This window comes from Hydractinia symbiolongicarpus, chromosome 9, assembly GCF_029227915.1.
Source record: "Hydractinia symbiolongicarpus strain clone_291-10 chromosome 9, HSymV2.1, whole genome shotgun sequence".
Classification (NCBI taxonomy): domain Eukaryota; kingdom Metazoa; phylum Cnidaria; class Hydrozoa; order Anthoathecata; family Hydractiniidae; genus Hydractinia; species Hydractinia symbiolongicarpus.
The window spans coordinates 24,398,505-24,421,241 of NC_079883.1; the positions used below are offsets into that span (position 1 = coordinate 24,398,505).

The following is a 22,737-nucleotide window of genomic DNA, read 5'->3' on the forward strand; positions in this document are numbered from 1 at the left end:
ATTAATATTTTTTCGAAACGTGGAATGATTCTGCATTTATACTATCATAACTTCAAAACAAAAAGGGATCAACCTCATTTTCAGCACTTTTTGTCTCCTTTTTGATTTCTACTTAGTTTCGAATTAAAAAAGAGACAACAAGCTCTTGGAACGAGGTTGAAAAGGACGGCAAAGAAAAGCAGAATCGAGAGACACTAACAGGAAAGGAACACGAGATTGGGACATCGAGGCCAAACTGGTTCCTGCAAAATGTCATATTGCAGCAAAAGTAACATTATGTTTTCTAGAGATCTACATACTTACTACGGAATCTTCTAGCCTACATCCTATCTAAAACAAAAGTTATTGGAAATAAACAGATCTGTCTTAAGGGTTGGACTCTACTTTCCTACATATAACTTTTTTACAATAACGTGTTCTCTGAATTCTCGGCGTCAATCAGCTGCACTTTTTAATTATGCAACGTTATTCATGCTTTAACGACCTTGATTGCCTCCATGTAAAAGCAGCACTAAACAAATGACCCTGGGAAAAAGAACACGTGGCATAGTTTTGGCATTTTTTGGAACCAATGTCTTTATATTAAACACACATTTTTTTAAAAAAAAGCAACAGGCTCCACCCCAACCTCGTCTCCAGGGGATCTTGTATCATTACAACATCGGACGGCGACAACAGGGGCTGGGAACGAGGTTGGCTTCACTCTATTGACATTGCTGAAAATACAAGAAAGAAATCAATTTTTATTTTTTTCTGCGTTATTTGCAAGATATGTTGGAGGGAAAAACTATTTCAATATGTTTAAATGAAAAGTGGTCTACATGAAGAATAGAGCCAAAATGTACATTTGATACTATATAAGCTTGAATTCCTTGAAAACACAAACAAGCGTTGTTAAGCGTGTATCAAATTCTTAATATTCCATAGCAGCATCATCAATTTGCTTTATTAATAAAAATTAACCCCTTGGTTGTTAGTTCTAAAAACATCTTTATTAACACTGGCCTTTTTTGGTCTAGTGTACTACCGAGAAAGGACAGGGGAGCGTGCATATGGTGCCCGCGGGCCATAAACCAAAAGTACTGGACTGGAAATACTTATGTTTAGGTGGTCAAACCTTTCAGATTTAATGCCTTAAAGAAACAGATTTCAGTTAAAGAATAATTTGATAAGATTAAAAAGGTTAGAAATGACGTCACACAACAAAAAATAGGCCATTTTTTAATTTCACCTAGGAGTATGTAGATTAATCTTGTTCCCAGAGCTTTTTTTTTAATTTTTGGATATGTCACATATCAGAAAGCAAAAAAGAAGGCTTGGAGACGAGATTTCAGAATTGTCCTTGAATTTGGCCCACGGTACTAGTACTTCTTCATTCTTTTTAATAGTTTATTATATCAATTAAAAAAAATTGTTTTTATATATAAAATAATTTTAACGAAGTCAAAAAAAAGTTTTTCTTATTACTAAAAAGGTGAAAAAATCTGTTTTTCAGACATATTGATGCTTATGCCATTAAAACTTGGTACATGTTTAAAATATTGCATTTAAAATTGATCAAAATATAATCACGCTATTAAAATCAGTAATGACGCCATTTCGCTGGATTGACATTTCCTTTATTGGAATTGTATCACTAGCGCCATGCATCTACCTAGCAACACTTTGGTAAATATGACATAGCTATATCCAATACAACATTTCACCAACTTCGTCTCAATGACTATTTAGATCTCAACAGCACTGTGCTTTTTGACAGTTCTAACGTACGGTAAAAGGTGCTGGGGTCGAACTTGACATCTCACAACACAATTAGTACCTACATAGAAGTCACCAATATCTAAAATTTACAAAAAAATACGAAAAATGCAATACCCCTCGCAAATTATATATTTTGTTTCTCCAAATCTTTTTTTGTTATCACAAGTCCAAATAAAAGTTGGGAAAAGTCACAAAATTTCAGCCACTTTTTTTCGTAATTTAAGTCATTTGGAGAGGCTGCACAACTTTGTCTTCCTCCCTCCCGGTACCCCGAGCGTTAAATTAGTCCCTGGCATTTTTAATGATGCTGAATAATGTTCATAATAGGACAGTAAACAACGAACTTTCATTCTTGTCACGTAAAAAATGTTTCGATTTCCTGATTACCCCCGCCACAACGACATCGTCGTAGCCCTCCGTCGCAGAGTCTATATATCATCATTACATCATCGACTCTTCACGGCAGTGTAAAAACATTGAACAAATTCAACAGGATAGACAGAAAAAACAAGATGAAAAGACGACTAGTAGAATATGTTTTCATTTATGTTGCAATATACATTTTTTCTGTAGCCGCACAGAGTCTACCCTCAAAGAGTAAGTTTTTGTATGATTTACCTTAACAAGGAAGCTGGCTAGATGTTATTGTCAGTCAGATGTAAAGTGAAAACCACCTACCAACAGACCATATTATAATCATGTCATGTCTGTTGCTAGCTAGTCATAGTAGGGATTTATATTTTATGTGGTTAGCCCCACTAATTTCGAGGGTTATACCCTGTCAACTTTTTCCATGAGTGACTATTAAGGCAGTTCCAGAGTGTTTAAAGCAGACAATTAAGACACAGAACAAAAAAACTTTTAAATTTCTACCCAACTACTATGGACAATGACTTTATAAAAAAGAGGGTTGAACCCACAACGTTTCAGATGTGAGTCAAGTTTTCTACTGAGCTACTTATCCTAATACTGAGTGTGCTACTGATCCCAAAACTGAGCTGCCAATCCTTGATGTACAGCTTAGGTATAATGTATTGATAAGGAACCTTTGAAGATTATTTTTGGGCCCATTAGTGGGATATCGCCGCTAAGATTCGGACTCCCTCTTTTAGCGGATTTCCGTCCATGAATACACGCATTTGCATAAATCTTGGAAGGCTCAGGGGCGTGTTTTGTAGATAAAAGTTATCCGAATTGATGACAAGAGGAATTACGCTCGTGAAGGACGAAGAATTTTCAGGCAACGAACAAATATTTGAAATTTCTCAATGCTTAGCGGATTTTTTTTCAAACTTCAGACCCCTCCCCCCTTAGCGGCGATATTCTGCTAACGGAGCCCAAAATTTTTCTTCGAAGGTCCTCAATGAGGAATGAATGGCTCAGGATAAAGTATTGAAAAATAAAGTATTGTTTTTTTTTTAAATACTTTATGAAAAGTTTGAAATTGTACTTTTTACAGCTCTCTGTAGTTAGGAAATTTCATTGGCGTTTAGATGCTACATCCTAAACAGAAATTTGGCAATAATGTTAGGGATAATGTGTCACGGCTTACGAATTGCAACTTAAAAAGTGTATAGCTACATACTCTCGGATCTGGGTTAACATCATCCTTGCTCTAAGCATCACAATAATTATAGCATGTCAGATGGAGTTGATGCAGCAGAATAACCTATTAGAACTTTACAACATCAATTTAAAAGCTTTAGAAGGAATTGATAAAAAAATATTTTACTGCTATATGCAACTTTAATATTTTTTTTTGGTCATTTGTTTTGAACCTTTTCCCTGGTGGGCCATGTGGGAGTTTACGCAAAAAATAGCACTATGTATAACTGTGAATATATATATATATTTTAAAAAAAAGTATTATGAAGTTTATATTTAAAGTTAAGTAATTGTGTCATGTAGGAAAAGTTAAGCAAGAATTTGTCATCAATTTCTGCAAATACAAACTCTTCAACAATGTTTGCATATTTTTTGCTAAAAAATGTTGTTATTTAGAGGAAGTAAACTGACATTTTACTGAATAATGTGCTTTCACATCAGTCTAAATATTTTACTGGCGAGTGTATTTCATGTGGATTTTCATGGGCTTACAACTTTAGTAAAGTTTTTGAGCTTACCTCCTGTGAAAAAAATAAGTTGAAAGAGCTTGAAAAATGTTATTTGATTAATTTTAATTTTTTGAAAAATCTTGATCAGTTTTTAAGATTTTCGACTTACAAGTTTTTGTTACAAATGAGGTGCTGTTTAAGTGTTTCTCAAGGTATATATGACATAAATATGTTTTATCCATTTAGTTTGATTTTTTAAACATATATATGTACATGAATTAATATTTAGTTATCCTGATTTTGATTTTTGCAAGCAATTGTTCCACATAATCTAATAATGTCATAATTCGGCATATTTAGCTGAACTTTTAGTGCCTAATCGAAGAAACCAATTAGGATTTTACCAAAAGGTCAAAAGACTTTAGACAATTTTAAGACTCGTAGACTCAAAGCTCTTTTGTATGAAACCAACTTGTTTTTTACAGGAGGTATAAGCTCTAATTTAAAATGTTAGGTAATTAACTCTCACCTGGCTTTTGTAATAAATTTTTAATGGCAGACAATGTGAATGTGCATGTGCAAATAGTTCCTGACTTTCTCTAATATATCACAGGTCATGTGATTATCACATGGATTGATTGTTAGACTTGACTTTATGTGACCTTACAGGTGCAAAAGAATAGGTCTAATAGGTCAACTTTTTTACGTACATAAAAGAATATATATACGCTATATTTTAATTGGATGAAAGGTTGTAAAATTTATTCTCAATTAGGTTTTGGTTGCTAACCTAAGGTTGTCTCTGTCTTTTTATAAATATTTCAGTTTTCTTGGCAAGGTCCGAATAGTTATATGATAAAATAAATTGCAGCAATTATTTGAGTGAATTATAAAAACTGATCTGCAAAAAAAATTTTGCCCATGAAGTTTACGCTAAGCAAAATACGACATTGTTTAAGCTTTATACGCTCACGTTTAGTTGATATTAGAATAAAATTTGTTTATGTCCTATACCATCCTGTTTTGAGGACTGAGGGCAAATTACAGGGTTTTTTAAGTTTCATATGATCAAGTTTTCATAGTTTTAAACAAAGTACCGCGTTGTATATGATCACGTTTTGAAGTAGAAAAACGAACTTCTGTGGGTATTATTTTTCAATGAAGATGTGTGATGTTATATATTTTTAAGATATTATTTCTGATCTGCAAATTTTATGTTTAGTAGGTAAATTTGATATGTAAAAAAAAGAAATGAATTGGGAATCACGATTCATGGTCCATTAATTTCAACGCCGAAACTATTTTTTTCATTGAGATAACTTTTATCAGTTATATTCCAAGAAAAAATTATGTATATATGTGTTGTAGATTGGCATGCTTTGAAAATTAAATTACCTACTAAATAGGTGAGCATTGAATCCCACAACCCAGCAACAGCAAACATAAATATTTTAAAGTGAAGCCTTAGATCAGAACTTTCTTTTTGCCCCATATATATTAAATAAAAAAGAATTTCAAACAATATTTTTGTTTGAAAATTGAAAATGTGCTAACGATGAAGTATGTGCGTAATTTCACACCCTAAAAGGATAAGACTGCTTTATATATAAAAAAAATTACTTGTGCCAACTTCCTAGAAAAAAACCTATTATAGTTGACTATTCCAGCCTCTTACAATATTTGTAGTAAATAGTGGTATCTGATAAGGATTTTCAGACAATTAAAATTTCTAAATTAAACTGTTTTTTTTTTAATTTGTTAAAAATATAAAAATAACTTTTTGTATTTTAATATATATTTAATAAGGCCTTCTTTAATATATTTAGTTTGGGGGTGCTTGTTAAGTAACTATACCATATAGCTTATAAATTTTTGTTGTGTAGATTGCTGGTTACAGAGATATTAAAGTTTAAATGATTTTTTGATGACATCATCAACCTGTCTGTTACGAAACTATTGGGTTGTCCCAGTTTCAGGGAAATTACCTCAATTTTTGTCAAAAACTGTTCCTCGTTACCCCCAATAGGAGAAGAGAAGCAGTTACTTCCATCCATTTCCAAGTTATTTTGCATCAAAAATAAAAAGGGCAATGATATTGAGGTCTGTCATGTACATTGCATTTAATTTTTCTGTGCAAGTAATGAACAGTGAATTTATTATGGGAATGAATTGTAACTCTCTTTATATTTTGAGAATCATAATAAAAATGTTTATTTTTAGATTGTCCATATGCATGTAACAATGGTGGATATTGTATAGATGGTCAATGTTTGTGCTCATTTAATCATGGTGGCAGATACTGTCAGTTCTGTAAGTAGTTTCTTAAAGGATCAACAAATAAACACTTTTGCACATTCATAACCTATTGATATCACCAAAGGATACAAATATAAATTACAATTATAAAATTAAACAAAACAAGATAAACAAAAAATATTAACAGTTTCATTTTAATCAAGAACAGAAATGCAAAAGAAAGATATGAAACTGAGAAAGAAATATTGATGGTTATTAAAACGGTCCAAAAAACACTCCTAGCACAACAAATAAACATTTAGGCAAATAACTACCAAAAAATCTAAGCGAATAAGCAATGTTCGACTCTTAACCGGATCCTTTCAAACAGTCTTGTATCACTTGTGGACTGTTTTAAATTGCTGTCAGGTCTCAAAATAGTGCTTAGACATAGGGCATGAATATGTATCTTCATATCTTCCAAAATTGAAAATTAAAACTTGCACTTCGAAATTCCAATGAAAACTATCTAATTTATTATTTGTTTTTCATTTGTGTTGTTCTCATGTGCTGTCACATACTAGAAATAACGTGCTATGGACCATTAAAAAATAGATTAAGGCTGCTTGCTTTATTACAAATGCATAAGCCAGTTAAATTGTAAAAATGCAGTGAATTAAAGGAAAAGTAGAAAATAAAACGAAATAATTTTTAGTTACTTTAAACCTCAAGTTTGTAATATTATTATTTGTAAATGTAATGTTAAAAGCGTTTAGCAAATATTATGCTTCACCTCAAAATTCAAATAGTTACATTTTTGCATACTGAGGTTACAACATATGCACTTTTTTATTTAAATAAAAAGTGCTTTAAAAAGAACAAAATCAAGTAAATCTAACACCTACAAAGGTTTTGAATAGTTATGGTCAATGAAGAATTTTTTCTCTTCACTTGCAACTTTTCCAACTTCTTTAAAAATTTTGGTCATTTCATTTGTGCAGAATTCATATATGTTTGAAATAGTAGGCATATCTTCCTTCCTTTTTCACGATTTTCACAGTTTGATACATGGTCAGACTTCAACATTGAGTACAATAGTATCTGTGTCGATTATGTTTCAGTTAAAGTGCCCTCCACACACTTCTTAATGAGTAAATTTACTAATGTTCAAATATTAAAATTTCACTAATTTTTGTAAACAAGGTGTGCATATCTTTAGGCTACAAATATATACTGATTCTTTATAAATTTAAGCTTAGATAGTAAATTTAATTCACTTGTTTGAAACGAACAAACTTTTAGTAATACAGGTAAAGTTTGGCCAGATTTTTAATAACTAAGTTTATTAGAGTACAAATTTGTTAGGAAAGAAAACATGCCTAAGTTGCTCAACCATGAAAGAATTCCACCAAATCTCAAAATGGCAAAATTTTGTAACTATTGAGGAATATTTATTTATTTATTTTTTTCCGAATTTATATACAGAATGAGTATGTCAGTAAAAAATACTGGTATAAATATACGTCCTGTAATGTGGTCAAAGATGGTTGTATTATCATTAACTGTCTCCAAATGTCACACTTACTGGGGAATTTAATAACAAAAAATTAACGTTAAATTGTAAAGCTATATTGCTGCAAAGAACAAAAGAAATTAACACTTAATAAGTCCATTTTACCATTATAGCAGTAAAATAAATTTACACTTCCAAGTAAATTATTATTACAAAATGGTGGTAATATTGGCTAATAACATAACAAAAGGGCTGCATGAGTAAATTTCTTTTGTAAGACCTGGTTGCCAACAAATCAGGAGTTGGTAAATAAGCTAAGATGGTCAGGTTGGCCATTAAAAAGGATGCAAGCAGATCAAAGCACTCCTCAGGGCTCTTCAGTAATTCTTTTCCTTACACAAACATAAATTTAGTGGACTTTTTGTCCGACAGGAGCTGGAAGTGTAGTGAAAGTTTTGTCTGACAAATATTTCGAATCCGAGTATGATTAACTGTTACAGCAAGAGTCGTTTTTGCCTATCCAAATATGTTCCTAATTCTGACAAAAAAAGATAATAGCTGTATCATTATTTTCTCACCCCTATTTCATCTAGTTCAGTGATTTGATATAGCTAAGAAAATATTAGTGTTTTTTTAAAAAAAAGACTGAAGTAAAAAAAAAGACAAAAATATTCCTTTATAAAATTTATGTTGGGTATATGGTTTTTATGATTCATCATTGATGTCTAGACATGATTTATTGCCACCACAATTGTGATACCTTTTGTTATTTTTCTTATTTGCTAATCTTATCCCTGAAGAAAGAAAGATAAGGAAAACCCAATCCGAATTTGTGCCCTTTGTTTTTCACAAAACATTAAAATTTTAATAAAGTTTTCCCAAAAAATCCAAAAAATATTGTGATTTTTGGGGAAAAACTTGTAAAAATCTTCTAAATTTTTTAAGAAAAATCTAGACTGCATCAGTTAATGGGAATTTTTGTTATTCTGTAAGTCACGCTTTCACTAATTTGAATTTTCCTAAAATCTCTAATTTGTGTGTATAGTTTCACCTTATCAGAGAAATTTCCTAAAAAACAGCTAAAATCCTCCCAAATTCACCTAAATTCTGAAAAAAATTAGTTTCAAAATGAGTGAAAACTTGTTATTAACTCAAACGAAACAATTTATTGCGCAAATCAATTTTTATTTTGATAGATCATTGGGTAAACGTTATTTTTTAGAAAAGTTTTACAGTGACAATTTGGATTACATTAAGTTGTTATTAACTTATTATAATTATAATGTTTTCAAACGTTATAGATGATTTTATAGCAATGAAAATTATCATTATGTTTGTGTGTGTCACGTGTGTCATATTTTTTTTCCTTTTTTCAGTGTTATGTCATCCACCAGCTGTCAAAAACAGTATGCTAGTTCTTAAAGGGAGTAAGGGCTACAAGATTGGGAGTGGATATACTGAAGGAACTGTGATCTCCTATATTTGTAGAGAAGGCTTTCGGGCTGTAGGAGGAAACTTTTTGACCTGCACCAGCACTGGGAAGTTTAATACAGACCCTCCATTATGTTTAGGTTAGTAGGAAATAGCTGATTTTGTTTGTTTTTCCTTACTCTCACTAATGAAGTCATGAGGCTAAATAAACCACAGTATAATGTATTGCATAAGGATTTTGTGTCACAGGTTGCTTTAATGACAAAGGGTTTTCACAAGAAACTGCATTGTGTAATAAATTTTAACTGCGTAAGTATGGTCATTTTATTCCAGCGCATAATTACTATTAGTTCATTTTGTACTTTGCATTGTACCATTTTAAAATATTTTTAAATGTTAATATATATTTACTTATTCGTTTATTCATTTATTCTTTCATTCATTCATTAATTCATTCATTAACTTGCTATTTTGATTCTGCATATCAAAATCAATTAATCAAAATGTAATATTTATTTTATCCAACCTATCAACCTGAATCATTACCTGGAAAATTTTGGCAGTTTTTAAGCTTCTAATTTTGCCCTTTTTTTGCCATTTTCGTAAAATTTTTTGTACAAATAGCCATATTGTGTCCTGTTTGTAACATAAAGCCAGGAGTCATGCTACATAAATAAAGACACAAAATAACGTTTTACTTCCTTTTGTATCATAAAACGAATAATAAATTTTTAGATTTTTGTACAAAATGTACAAAATATTTAGTTAAATCTCTACATTGTTCCAAGGAGGTATGAAATCCCAGAAATGCACAGAATGTTCGAATTCCTGTGGATCTCTTTACAGGCTAAGGAATAATAAATATAACAGTAAAACTCTGTCTATTCTAGAGAACAGACCAACGAGCGAAACAGTATGCAAAAATGAGTATAGTTCATTTTATGCTCAGGAACAAAAGAAAATACAGACACAGGCAAGTTATGAAAAAAAAGCGCAATATTCTGTTGGTACTGAATTGAGATTTAATTGTCCTTATGGGACAAGTCTTGAGGGCACAGAGGGACAAACACAAATGCTGGTCAAATGTAAAAAAGATGGCACATGGTCCCAAAAATGGAAATATTGTCAAGGTAACATCACTAAAATTGAGTTGTAATGATTATTTTTTTAAAAAAATATTTGGCTGTATCAAACTAATCTTTTTTTCACTTTGAAACTTTTTTTTAGCTGTAGAAATTGCAGAAATTTCTACAGCTAAAATAATGTCCAATTGCTATTTCTTTATGTATAGACACAACACCAATTCATTGGTCTAAAGCAAATACAGTAAACTAGGGGACACTTGATTTTTTTCGTTGAAAAAGAATTAAGAGATCCGAAACGAGTAACGAGTGTCATTTTGGCAAAAAAAATTATGTCAATCAATTCACCTTTATAATATCTATGCATTGATTACGTTTGGATGCACATCCCTTAACAGGTCTAAAATCACTGATTACAGAAAATTTCATAATTTGCTATTACATAAATTATGCTGCATAAAATATTAAAATCAGAAATTCTTCAAATTTGAATATTTTGAGAACGAAAAGAGCTTTTTAAAAAATTAAAAAGACTTGTTAACCAACTTTTTAAGCTCTATAATATAAGTCCAACATCATTTGTGTATACCTAATTGGTTAAAAATATTCTAAAGTAATAAAGGCAGGGACTTTGTGAACATTTAAAAACATGTTTTTGATTTCTAAGCACATAGACTTTCAGTTGGGTATAAGAAAACAGATTTTGCTTTCCATGTCTTGTTCAATATCAATTTTATACATTCTTGTTCAGACAATTATTCTACTTGGGTACATAAAGTATTGAATTGGCTACATCAGTATTAAATCTTAATACAAATATTCAATAAAATGGACAATATCTGCTTATTATAAAACAGTTTTTAAGCATTTCTTCTACTTTAGGCACATTCTGTGAGAAACCTCTGCTAACCGACGGAATCATCACTCCCTTCAATCGACTTTTATTTACACCAACAACTGTTATTCAGTATTCATGTCGTAGCGGTTATTATCTATGGGGTAAAGAAAAAAGCACATGTCAAAAATCAGGACAATGGTCACCAGCCTTACCACAATGTATCACTCTAAATGTGTTTAGGAATCGATGTATTATAAATAACCAAAAATTAAAATTTAGACAGAGCACACAATATCCTAATGAAAGGGTACCCTACTGCTATCAGGGTAAGTAGTATTTTATAGTTAAATTACTTAGACATCACATTTATTGTTATGCAGTACGACTTTGTTTTTTCTTGTTTAGCTGCGACTGCAAGTGACGCTGCTGCACAAGCGCAAATAAAAACTATAACCATAGTAACTGCCATTGCAGTTGCTATCTTTGGTGTCCTTCTAATAATTGTTGCTGTGGTAGCTTTCCAAAGAAGACAAATATTACGTCAAATACGAAGGGCTCGTATAGAAGCAGAAATGGCGGAGAACGACCCTAGTGAGAGTTACCAGGAGGGTTTTATTAACTTTTTGTTGCCTTCATATGACGAAGCACTAAGAAGTAAACCTACCACAGCACCACCAAGCTTCGAAGAAAGTATGCAGACTGTTGCTATGCAACGTAACGAAGGAGGTATAAGTGTTATTAACTTCTTCATTTTCTAAAAGATCTCTTTTTTATATTTTTTATTATTTCTTTTTTTGTTTTTAGTTGTTCTACTTATTTTTACTGCGTCATGTTTTGTTCCTGTTTTTTTTGTTTGTCTTTTGTTTTAAAAATTTCATTTCAGCAAAAATGGCTTTAAAATCATGCCAAGATATTTTCATGCAAAAATTTTTTAGCTGCTCAAGAAATTTTATACATCGTATTTTACTTTAAGAATACTAACCGCTATTGTAGTTTTGTTTTCCTCTCAAAATTGATATAAATTTCTATGCTATCATTTTTGTTGCTGACTTCCAACCTTTTAAAGCTGGCTTATATATACTCTTTATAAAAAGAGAGAGTGTGGTAGAAGAATTCCATAAAGATTATTAAATAATCTGAACAATTTTGCAAGTAGTTAAAATTAAGGGAGAAAAGTAAATCTATTACATGAACCTACCTTAATAAGCGTAAAAACCTTTTGTGAATTTATCTACTATCCAGACGTTTTTAAAGAACAAAAAGGAGTACAGATCAGCTATTCTTTTTTTTTCTTTTTAATGGATAAAAATAATATAGTGCTATTTTAAAAAAGGTTTTTTCTTTATATGAACTATAAAATATTACTAAGAATAAGGTTAGCCATAACAATGCTTGATGCAAAAATGTATGATTAGTTTCTTTGTTGTTGACAGTTGATGAGAGGCTATGTGAGTGGAAGAGATAGTGTGACAGTTACATTATCACAACAACCAACGATCTGACAATTTTTTTATATCCATTGCAAGCATTATTAAAAAGCCACTAATGTGGTGCCCAGGATTCAAAAATTCTTATTTTTCAGCACATGCGTAGATTTTTTTATTATATCGAAAATTTACTGCAGTCATAACTTTACTTTTTTAAAATTTTAACTTATTTTTACTAAAAAATCCAACTGATTGCATATTAAAAAAAAATTAAGTTTTACTTTAAACTTTACTGAAGGTGTCACAATGCAATATTTCTCTTTCTCAGAACTTTATTACTTTTGCCAAAGAACTTAATATATTCATTAACCCTCACTGTAAAATCAATTCAGGAAAAAAAGTTTTGAAACATTTTTAACAACTTTAACACTGTAGCATATTTTTACAACTTGATGTAAACTTACTCACTTGGTGCCTGGTATTTGTATTTGAAAACTCGTAAATGTTAATAGAGATAGATAAACCCACCACTATATATTAATACCTATAAATATACAAACATATAATAAACATAAATGAACTGCATTGTTAGAGTCAGACAGTAGGATGTTAACATTCCCATTCTCTCTTTTCTCGCAACCAATAATATAAACATACGGCTGCAAATGCATAGCGACACTGCAAATGCCCCGAAACAAAATCAAAACATAACCAAAGGTTCATAACAGAAGTGTGTAAATAGTGTCTCTATTCGACGTTTCCAGTTTCCAAAACAGCTGTAAGCTTTGTTGGGTCTGCACCAACTTTTGTCAATGGATCTGCAAGTTGCATGGATGTAGGAATCCATTTCACGCTGGATAGTTCTTCTCTCAAAATCATTTCTTTTATAACAGAAATATCAACCCTGAGTCGGCGCTCTGCAGCCATTGTTGTTGAGTAAGTATTTCGGTAAAGAGATTCATTATCAGTTAATGCATGAATCTGAATGTGCTTACATTGCGTGTTTGGTATGGAAATCATTTCAGTAAGAACTTGTGACATAAAGTATGTAGCATCAAGAGCATCCACCATGGCACTTGTTTCAGCAGCAAGTGTACTTCTAACAACACGTCGAATAGTTTTGCTACTCCAAACTAATGGGCACACCTTCCCTTTATTATCAGAGAGGAACACCACATATCCTCCTGAACTTTGACCTGATGACAAATTTGCCAACGATGCATCACTGTAGCATATGATGGAGCAATTTTCTAATGATTCAAGGCTAGGGAAATGAATCTTTAATGGATTACCTTTGATTCTTTGAAGCACTTTATTTGCTTTCAAGATATTAGACACAGTAGGAGCTTTCATAGTCGAGCTCAATACAGAAATATCGAAGGCAATATCCGGGCGAGTATGTGTAGCAGTCCAGTTTAACTGACCAACCAATCTGCAATATTGAGAAGATTCAGTCTTGGTACAAATGGAATCTTTCTGAAGTTGACGTTCTCGGGTGATTGGAATTTGATCGATCTTTTCAATATAATCCAATTGGTCAAGTGATAGCTGTCCAGATTCACTCTGGCTGATATTAATACCAACATATTTAAAATGTGATGATGCTGAATGACCAACTTGAAATATTTGGTAAAGCTTATCTATGACATCAGCTTTGAAAACATCAGTACCGGACTAAAGGAAATCATCAACATGTGCTTGTAACACACCAGACAATTGATCATTTTTATCTTTCCAATAAAAAACACCATAATCAATAGTTGATCTATGACATCCTAAATTTTGTAATGCTTCCCATACTGCAAAATACCACATACGAGCAGCATCATTTAGACCGTACACACATTTTTCTAACTTCCAGAGTGTGTTTGGAAGGGGTACGTCACATGGTGGAACAATAAAGACATCCCGTTGTATTGGTTTGCCTTGGAGAAAAGCTGCTTTTATGTCAATAGAATTTAGTGTCCATTGTTTGCTGGCAATTATAGAAAGCACTAGTCTCATACATTCTTTACTGCCAGTTGGTGAGTCAGCAGGTATGTTAATATTTTCCTGAAAGCCTCGGATGACATATCTTGCTTTCGGTACAAGTTTTCCGTCAACAATTTTTCGGGTACATACCCACCTACCAGTTAGTCTGGGTTGACCTACATCTGGAACCTCTTGGTAAACTTCATACTGTTTCCATTTTTCAAGTTCTGCACTCTTGGCATTCTTGAACTCATCTGGTGCGTTGAAGCATACTGCAACACACATCTCTTCTTCACAATTAGAAGGAGTAGAGGGATCACCTCCTGTTGGGTCTGACTCAATTTCGACTAACTTCCATTCTGATACATCACTCCAATCCATAGAATACTCATGGTCAAAGTGATCTCGAACGTTTACCCAATCTTTGTGGATCCCACCCTTTTTTCCAGCAGGGCCTAGAATTTTTACTTCTTTCCATTCTCCATCAGGATATTTGTATTGCACTGTCTGTTGTCTTTTTGGGAGGGACATCTTGGATCTGGCAACAGGACCAGATGCTGGTTGCTGAATTGAGCTTTCTGGTTGGTGAGTTGCAACATGTTCAGTAAAATGTTGTACTTCCTGTTCAGTTTCTTCTTCTGCAATGTGGTGCTGTTCATACCCTGATTCCAGATTTTGAGTAATATCTGACTGACTATTTCCTGCTGCTTGTGGTGAGGAATCTGGTTGTGACGAGGAGTGACTAATTTCATTAACAAGTTGCAGACGACATGGATGAACACGACGAAGAACACTGCCATGACGAATCATTACAACTTTACCATCTGCACCAATGACAGTAGCAGGCCCTTGCCAACGCCGATCGTCTGGTAGTTTATAGAAGACTTGGTTACCAGGCTGATAGAGGATATCTGCATACTCGCGAACAGGATGTTTTAATGCCTTGCGAAGCTTTGAGCTTATTTCTGCTTGCACGAAAGCTTTTCTGGCTGCAGCAATGGCATTAAGATGCTGGGCTATTACAGAGCTGGTGGTAATGCCTTCCAAGGCCGGGAGTTCATCATGGAAAGCTGATGGCAGTCTAGGATTTTGACCTATTGCTAACTGTGCTGGTGTAAATCCATTTACAAACATACAGCAATTTCGTACAGATATAGCATACTGCAATGCCAGTGATTCTGATAACTTCGGGTGATCTTCCAGCATTTTTTCCATCATAATATCTATAGTTGCATGATTCCGTTCATTCAGACCATTTGCCCAAGGACTATAAGCAGCAGTGTGCTTGATGTTTATCCCAAATTGATTGCCAAGTTCCCGCATTTCATCATTAGCGAATTCCCCTCCATTGTCCATGTGAAAACTTTTAGCTGCTCCAAATATGGGCAACCAAAGTTCTATAATCTTTGCAACAACGATGCGTTTTTCTTTAGATGGTATGAAATCAGCACGTGTGTATCGAGTAACCATATCGATGAGGTAAATTATCCATTTACCCTTCCTTTCTTTCAAATCAATACTAACTATTTCATTAAATTTCAATTTATCTGGATCCATTAAGTTTCCGACAGCTGGCCTTGGAATGGTCGGTTTGTATCGCTTACACACTAGACAATTCTGAGAATATTTATGCAGAATGTCCAAAAATTCCTTGTCAGGCTTATCCAGGACACTGAGGACTTTCTTTAAGAACTCAAAGGGAGGATGACAAAATTGGCGATGCAAGCGTTTAGCAGCAAGTTCTTTGTCATGTTTGGACAATTCACTAACAGAAAACATAACATCCAGTACTTCAACAGGAAAACCTGGCTGCACATTTATACACCAGTGTCCAGTAGGGGATGTGAAGAGCTCAACATTTTTCTTCACACGATTTATTGTAACTTCAGCAGTGTCATTTCCTGTACAAATGAGCAGATTCCATGCTTTCATAGTTTCCTTTCCAAGCAGAAGAGGAAGATCGGTGTCAACAACATCGAATTTTAAGGAAGTGATTTCCCCAGCAACCAAAACAGGAGCTATAATGGTATACATAGATTTCATGACACGTCCACCACCAAATTTAAATTTGTTATTACCATGAAGCTTTTTGACATTTTGGTACATATCAGTACTCATGGAATCAAGAAAACACTGTGTCCATACTACTCCGGCAACATTCTGTGGGCAACCTGTATCGAGAATCATATAGTTAAATGCAACACCACCTGCCATAGACGCATCAGATGCTTGGCATTTAATAAAATCAGAGTTAACAGAAGCAACCCAGGAGCGGTTTGTAGAACTATCATGCTGTTGGTTGTCTTCCGAACCTTGTTGTTTCTCAGAACGATGTGGGCAATCTCGAGCAAAATGTGCAATTGAACGCCAAACACGGCATGTTAAAGGTTTACCGTCAGCATTTAGGGGATTGCGATGTTGCAATTTTCCACGACCTTGTCCACGATAACTTTTATTTGATGAATTACCATTTTTCGATCCGTATTGTCTCCATGCAACGTATGTTTCGTATTCATCTAGTGTGGCAAAAAAAGGCTCTTGTTTGACAGCAGGTTGAACTGAGGCTACAGCGGTGTTGGATGACTGAGTACTTGTGACAGCAGCACTGCCAAAATATTTCTTAAGCGCCTTTTTGGCTTGTTTATACATTTCATTTGGTTGATCCCCATCAACTTCTCTCATTGCTAGACGAAGGTCAGAATCATTAAGATTGGCACCACACAGTAAATTAAGTCCATGAATACGTTCACCAAGTTTCATGTCGAAGCGCTCCATTCGGACTTTATATTTCTCATAATACATGATATATTGTTCAATACTTTGATCTTCTTTTCTACATAATATACGGAAGTCTTTCCACGTGTCAAAGGCTGACGTGTTATCGTCCTTACTATAGTACGTTTCTATCAATTCTATCACCTTTTTCCACCCGTCATCACCTGTCATGTTCTCCGTATCAAGGGTATCAAATAGTTGACGACGTATTTCGCTTCCATCCGGAAGATGCAATGCTAATTGCAAACCATGAACATCTTTCAGTCCAGTTACACCAGAAGTGGCAACTTTCCATGCCTTGGCTTCTCGGAGCCATAATGAAAACTCTTTGTTTTCTTCATCCCACCGTGGTGGGTTTAAAAATCCACTAGCCATTGTTTAACTACCGTCTGCTACCATGAAAACTCGTAAATGTTAATAGAGATAGATAAACCCACCACTATATATTAATACCTATAAATATACAAACATATAATAAACATAAATGAACTGCATTGTTAGAGTCAGACAGTAGGATGTTAACAGTATTATCACCTTTTTCGTATTGAAATGCTCAAATACTTCAGATTTCCTGTAAAAATATATGCTGATCGCACAATTAATGGGTTTGTTAACACATATGGAATAGGAATTTTATAGAAAAAGTTTTATTATCAGCAAATTTGTCTCAACAAATGCTAAAAAAAATAAATGGTTGACAAATCTCTTACCTTTTGTTTTAGATTCCAACATGGCAGCACCATCAGTGTCAGAATCTCTTTGCAACAATCTCAACAGTCAGAATTTATATCAGGAGCAGGTCTCTGGTGATGAAGAAGACATAGTTGTTCCTAGAAATCGTAATGAGTTAATAATTTCAAATGAAAGCACATCGTCGGTATCATCTGTAGACAGTTATCTGATTATGAATAATTCTGAAGAAGTAAATCTAGTGTAATTTGTTAACATGTAAACTTCTGTACCTGCTTTTTTATTATGCGTTGTGTTTCCCTTTGCTGGCAAAAAAATTTTTCCTTTTCCTATTGAATAGTTTATCAACAGCAACCTAAAATTGTCCAGCATAGCTTTTCTTATAAAACTAATATTTGTTTTTAAAGAGAAAAAACATTTTACTGTAACACTCGCTTACCTCTTTTAACCGTTTTGTCCAGCAATATAAAAGATAAGGAAAAGGTTTACTCGTTTTAAAGAGAAGTTTCCTAATTAAGATATTTTAATGTTGAATTTTCCTTCTAATATATCTCATACTGTCAATGCTTTATTACTTTGTGACATTAAAAATGAAGGCTTACAAGTTGGCAATTTATTAAGTCGCCCTGCTGTTATCCTCTGCCTCCTTCCAATAAGCCCCACTCTCAAAATCATTCATGGTAAATGCTCCTTGTGACTCAATTAAGTATTTATGATACTAAACCTCTGTTAGAGTCACTTCCTAATCATCAACTAGAAGCAAAGCTTTTTAGGAAACAAGTTATAACAGCATCGCTAAAAACATGTGAGACATATTAATGACTTGTGTCATGTTTACACAAACTTACATTCCAGATTCACTGTATATATATGTAAGGATGACTTGTATTTTACAAGAAATAATAATTTTTTGTACACCTGTCAATTTATGTTTTTGGGTAATTGAATTTATTATTTTTAACACTTTGTATTTAAAATTTTTCAATAATGGAAGAAATGATTTCCTCGAATAGCTTTTCTTTACTGTCTACCAGCTTTCAAATTACATTTTAAAAGTTCTCTTGGTCAAGTGGAGTTTGAATTTGTCCAGGTCTCTTTTAAATAAAGATATGTCTAAGCTTTAAAAAAATTATTGCGGCCTAAGTTATTTAGTCTTTTTTAGATAATTTAGTATTGTATATTTTAGTAAGAAAAGTTATTTTTGTGTGTAAATTTATTTTATAAGTCAGATACCAAGAAAAACAGGACACCCACTTTTTCAAATATAAAATATTTTATACCTTTCTAAGGTATATTATTTTGGTGTTAATTTTGTTAAAGAAGATCCTAAAATTTGTGTTGACTTAATTTTGTGAGTCTGATTTTTAAAACTTTTAGTTTTGATTATTTCTAAATGCTAGTTGATCGGTCTATATTATAAAAGTAAATGTGTGGTGTTTTTTTAAGGATTTATAGATCTTATTTTTAGCAACCAATGTAGAAATGATACCAGTTTGTGTTTAACCCATAGTTAAATACTGTTTTATTTATCCTCTATCTGTTCTTACGCAAGCCTATTTTCTTTCCTCTGTAACCTTCCGCAATTGTTTCTGTGACAACATAATACAGCTGATTTCTTGTTTTTAATGTAGAACTTTAAATTTAATGAATTTAAATATAAAATTCTGGTAGTTCTTTACCTACTGAATTAGGCGTTATGTTTTACTTCAACTAAAGTAATGGTTAATACAGGACAAGAAAAATGGTAATACTTTGCTTGAAAATTTGTAAATTTCAATGTTTGTATGTCACAAACCAAATAAGTTACATATTTCACTCTTTCAGTCTATAAACAATCATCAGGCAGTTGCGATGTTGTTGCAACATGGAGTATCTGAAATTTTTAGTTGTCATCTCATTTGCATCTTGCATAGGTAACTATTTTATTTGTGACACTATTTGCTTAATGTTTTTTTTTCATGGATTGTTATCCTGCAGGTGGTAGTGCTAACATCTTGTATCTATTTAGATGCCTCTCAATATAGAGTATATGCATCACCACTTTCATACTTTGGAGTAAGCGCATGGAGTATTTCTTGGGATCCACCATTTCTTTATAATGTCAGCAATACCGAAAACTTGACACTAATTAGCTACCATTTTAAATACTGTTTATATGGAAACTGCAAAACGACTTTTCTTCTCTCAACACCTTTTGTGACGTTAACCAGATTGACTCGTGATGTTGATCATGATTTTACAATTTACGCATATTCAGATACCGGAGCTTTGTCATGGACCGAGCGAAGTGGAAAACAGTTGTTTACAGAACGAGCTTGTAAGTTTTATTTTAAATAATTCATCTGTTTTTTTATAATTGGGAAAAAAGACTAAACTTGTTTTTAATTTTAATATTAAATTTAAAACTAAGTCAAAAGTACTTGATTTTATTCTTACAATAGAGATTTTTACAACAGAGGCAACGGGTATACGTCAGCAAAATTTCCAAACCCTTACATTTCCTTATATGTTTGTGAAAGCACATAATCCTATACAATTTTTTTATCAGCGTTTTAAGCTCTAGGCAACGGATAAACAAATTTTGGCAATATTTTTTGTATATGCACTGTTGGCTTTACATAGTCATGTTGTTAAATTTCTATCTGTCATGTATTTTAGTAAATTAGTAGTAACGTGAAAGCTATGTTTTTTATAATTTGTTTCTAAATTTCACGCCAAAAATTATAATACTAAAATAGTCTTCCAGTAGGGACATTTAATGGTGTTAAATTTATGTTGGCTCATATAATAAACTAGTTATCGCACTTGTTTTAGTGTAAAATTTACTTCTCAAATAAAACATAATTTTTATGAAACAAACATAAATATTCACTGTTCAATTGTTCTTTTGTTTGCAAATAGTCATCAGTTGCCAGGTGCTCTTTGCGACTTGGATAGTTAGTCTGGCCATGACTTTAGAGAGATTTATAACACGTTGAAGGAGATTTGTGTTTAATTTGATCGGTCAAAATACGGAAATTTGTCATGTATTAAATTATCCAATCTACATATTTGTCTTGAAATAACTCTATTTACTGTTAAACAAAAAACTGCATGAACCATGACTAACAGTTTTGTTCTCATATATATTTCACTGGCCTAAAGAAATATGTAAACGAAATATGTAAACGAGAACAAAAGAAGATAAAAAATTCTCACAATAATTTTCTCAGCACTGTGCAATAACTACTACATATTTTTAAGTCAAATTTTGTTTTAGAAAATCCTGCAGAGAAATTTCTCTTTTTTTTGAACATGGTTTTATTGAAACAAAATAAAGAATTTTAATTAGGAGAAAGACAACAAGAGCTTCTAAAAGTATACTGTAAGCAGCATTCAGTAATATGATACAAAACATAGCAATACATTGCTCACATAATGCTGTAATGTCAAATGGCATTTTAATTCTGGTACTAAAAAGCTTAAATAATACTAGATCTATTTCTGTCTACCAATATTATGCTGCAGTATTTCTATCTGATTTAGTGGAATGTCGCACTCAAACGTTTTTCTGTAAGACAAGGACATGCAGCAGAGGCTGTCATGGTGTACAAGATTGTACAAGATACTCGCTAGGAAAAGGTAGATCATGCTGTAAGTATTTTTTTGTTGCTATTACATTCCATATTATTTTTTTTTTTTCCACTACGTTCATTTTTTTTACTTTATTACTTTTTTACTTTATTTTATTTTATCTCGTCAGTTTAACTCATACTTTCTAGTTGTCAGTATAATCCTTATTTTCTTCACTGCATGTTTCATTTTCAATTTTTAATGTTGCTTCTACTGCTCCTGCACTTGTGTGTTTAATAGCATTGCTAATTAGGTTTGTAATTATAATTTATTTGTATATTTTCACAGGGAATTACATAGGTCCTCCTACTATCACTACTTTAAATGTTGTCAAGAAAGAGAGATCTTATATATCGTTGCAATGGGCTGCACTGGAAGAACCTAGTTTCTCTATCTACAGCTATGAAATTGAAAATTTAGAAACAAGTCAGAAAAAAGTGGTCATGAAAGATAAATACAAAGGTTTTAGATCTCTTATTTTTTTCGAACAGTTTGAAAACCTTACGCGTGACACTGTGTACAGTTTCACTGTGTACAGTACTTTTCCTATTGAATAGTTTATCAACAGCAACCTAAAATTGTCCAGCATAGCTTTTCTTATAAAACTAATATTTGTTTTTAAAGAGAAAAAACATTTTACTGTAACACTCGCTTACCTCTTTTAACCGTTTTGTCCAGCAATATAAAAGATAAGGAAAAGGTTTACTCGTTTTAAAGAGAAGTTTCCTAATTAAGATATTTTAATGTTGAATTTTCCTTCTAATATATCTCATACTGTCAATGCTTTATTACTTTGTGACATTAAAAATGAAGGCTTACAAGTTGGCAATTTATTAAGTCGCCCTGCTGTTATCCTCTGCCTCCTTCCAATAAGCCCCACTCTCAAAATCATTCATGGTAAATGCTCCTTGTGACTCAATTAAGTATTTATGATACTAAACCTCTGTTAGAGTCACTTCCTAATCATCAACTAGAAGCAAAGCTTTTTAGGAAACAAGTTATAACAGCATCGCTAAAAACATGTGAGACATATTAATGACTTGTGTCATGTTTACACAAACTTACATTCCAGATTCACTGTATATATATGTAAGGATGACTTGTATTTTACAAGAAATAATAATTTTTTGTACACCTGTCAATTTATGTTTTTGGGTAATTGAATTTATTATTTTTAACACTTTGTATTTAAAATTTTTCAATAATGGAAGAAATGATTTCCTCGAATAGCTTTTCTTTACTGTCTACCAGCTTTCAAATTACATTTTAAAAGTTCTCTTGGTCAAGTGGAGTTTGAATTTGTCCAGGTCTCTTTTAAATAAAGATATGTCTAAGCTTTAAAAAAATT

The 22,737-nt window shown here is 32.4% G+C and overlaps 2 protein-coding genes across 2 annotated transcripts; both read left to right on the top strand.

The window, feature by feature from the left end:
- The first annotated feature begins 2,162 nt into the window (after positions 1-2,162).
- On the top strand, positions 2,163-18,787 carry LOC130658012 (sushi, von Willebrand factor type A, EGF and pentraxin domain-containing protein 1-like). The gene is made up of 7 exons (XM_057461033.1): positions 2,163-2,358; positions 6,036-6,125; positions 8,940-9,134; positions 9,885-10,124; positions 10,959-11,240; positions 11,320-11,640; positions 17,810-18,787. Exons 1-7 carry the CDS (start codon positions 2,274-2,276, stop codon positions 18,022-18,024), a joined length of 1,428 nt encoding a protein of 475 aa, XP_057317016.1. The 5' UTR covers positions 2,163-2,273; the 3' UTR covers positions 18,025-18,787.
- A 139-nt stretch (positions 18,788-18,926) lies between these two features.
- On the top strand, positions 18,927-22,616 carry LOC130658013 (uncharacterized). The gene is made up of 5 exons (XM_057461034.1): positions 18,927-19,521; positions 19,602-19,690; positions 19,786-20,094; positions 21,303-21,410; positions 21,678-22,616. The coding sequence occupies exons 2-5, from the start codon at positions 19,642-19,644 to the stop codon at positions 21,944-21,946; spliced, it is 735 nt and encodes a 244-aa protein (XP_057317017.1). The 5' UTR covers positions 18,927-19,521; positions 19,602-19,641; the 3' UTR covers positions 21,947-22,616.
- The last annotated feature ends 121 nt before the right edge of the window (positions 22,617-22,737 follow it).

Excerpts from the sequence above, each read along its gene's own strand:
- LOC130658012 (XM_057461033.1), top strand. The coding sequence starts at position 2,274 with ATGAAAAGACGACTAGTAGAATATGTTTTCATTTATGTTGCAATATAC. Across the intron at positions 6,126-8,939 it reads TGGCAGATACTGTCAGTTCT|TGTTATGTCATCCACCAGCT; the intron begins GTAAGTAGTTTC and ends TCCTTTTTTCAG. Across the intron at positions 11,641-17,809 it reads TATGCAACGTAACGAAGGAG|ATTCCAACATGGCAGCACCA; the intron begins GTATAAGTGTTA and ends CTTTTGTTTTAG.
- LOC130658013 (XM_057461034.1), top strand. The coding sequence starts at position 19,642 with ATGGAGTATCTGAAATTTTTAGTTGTCATCTCATTTGCATCTTGCATA. Across the intron at positions 19,691-19,785 it reads CTCATTTGCATCTTGCATAG|ATGCCTCTCAATATAGAGTA; the intron begins GTAACTATTTTA and ends GTATCTATTTAG. Across the intron at positions 20,095-21,302 it reads GTTGTTTACAGAACGAGCTT|TGGAATGTCGCACTCAAACG; the intron begins GTAAGTTTTATT and ends TATCTGATTTAG.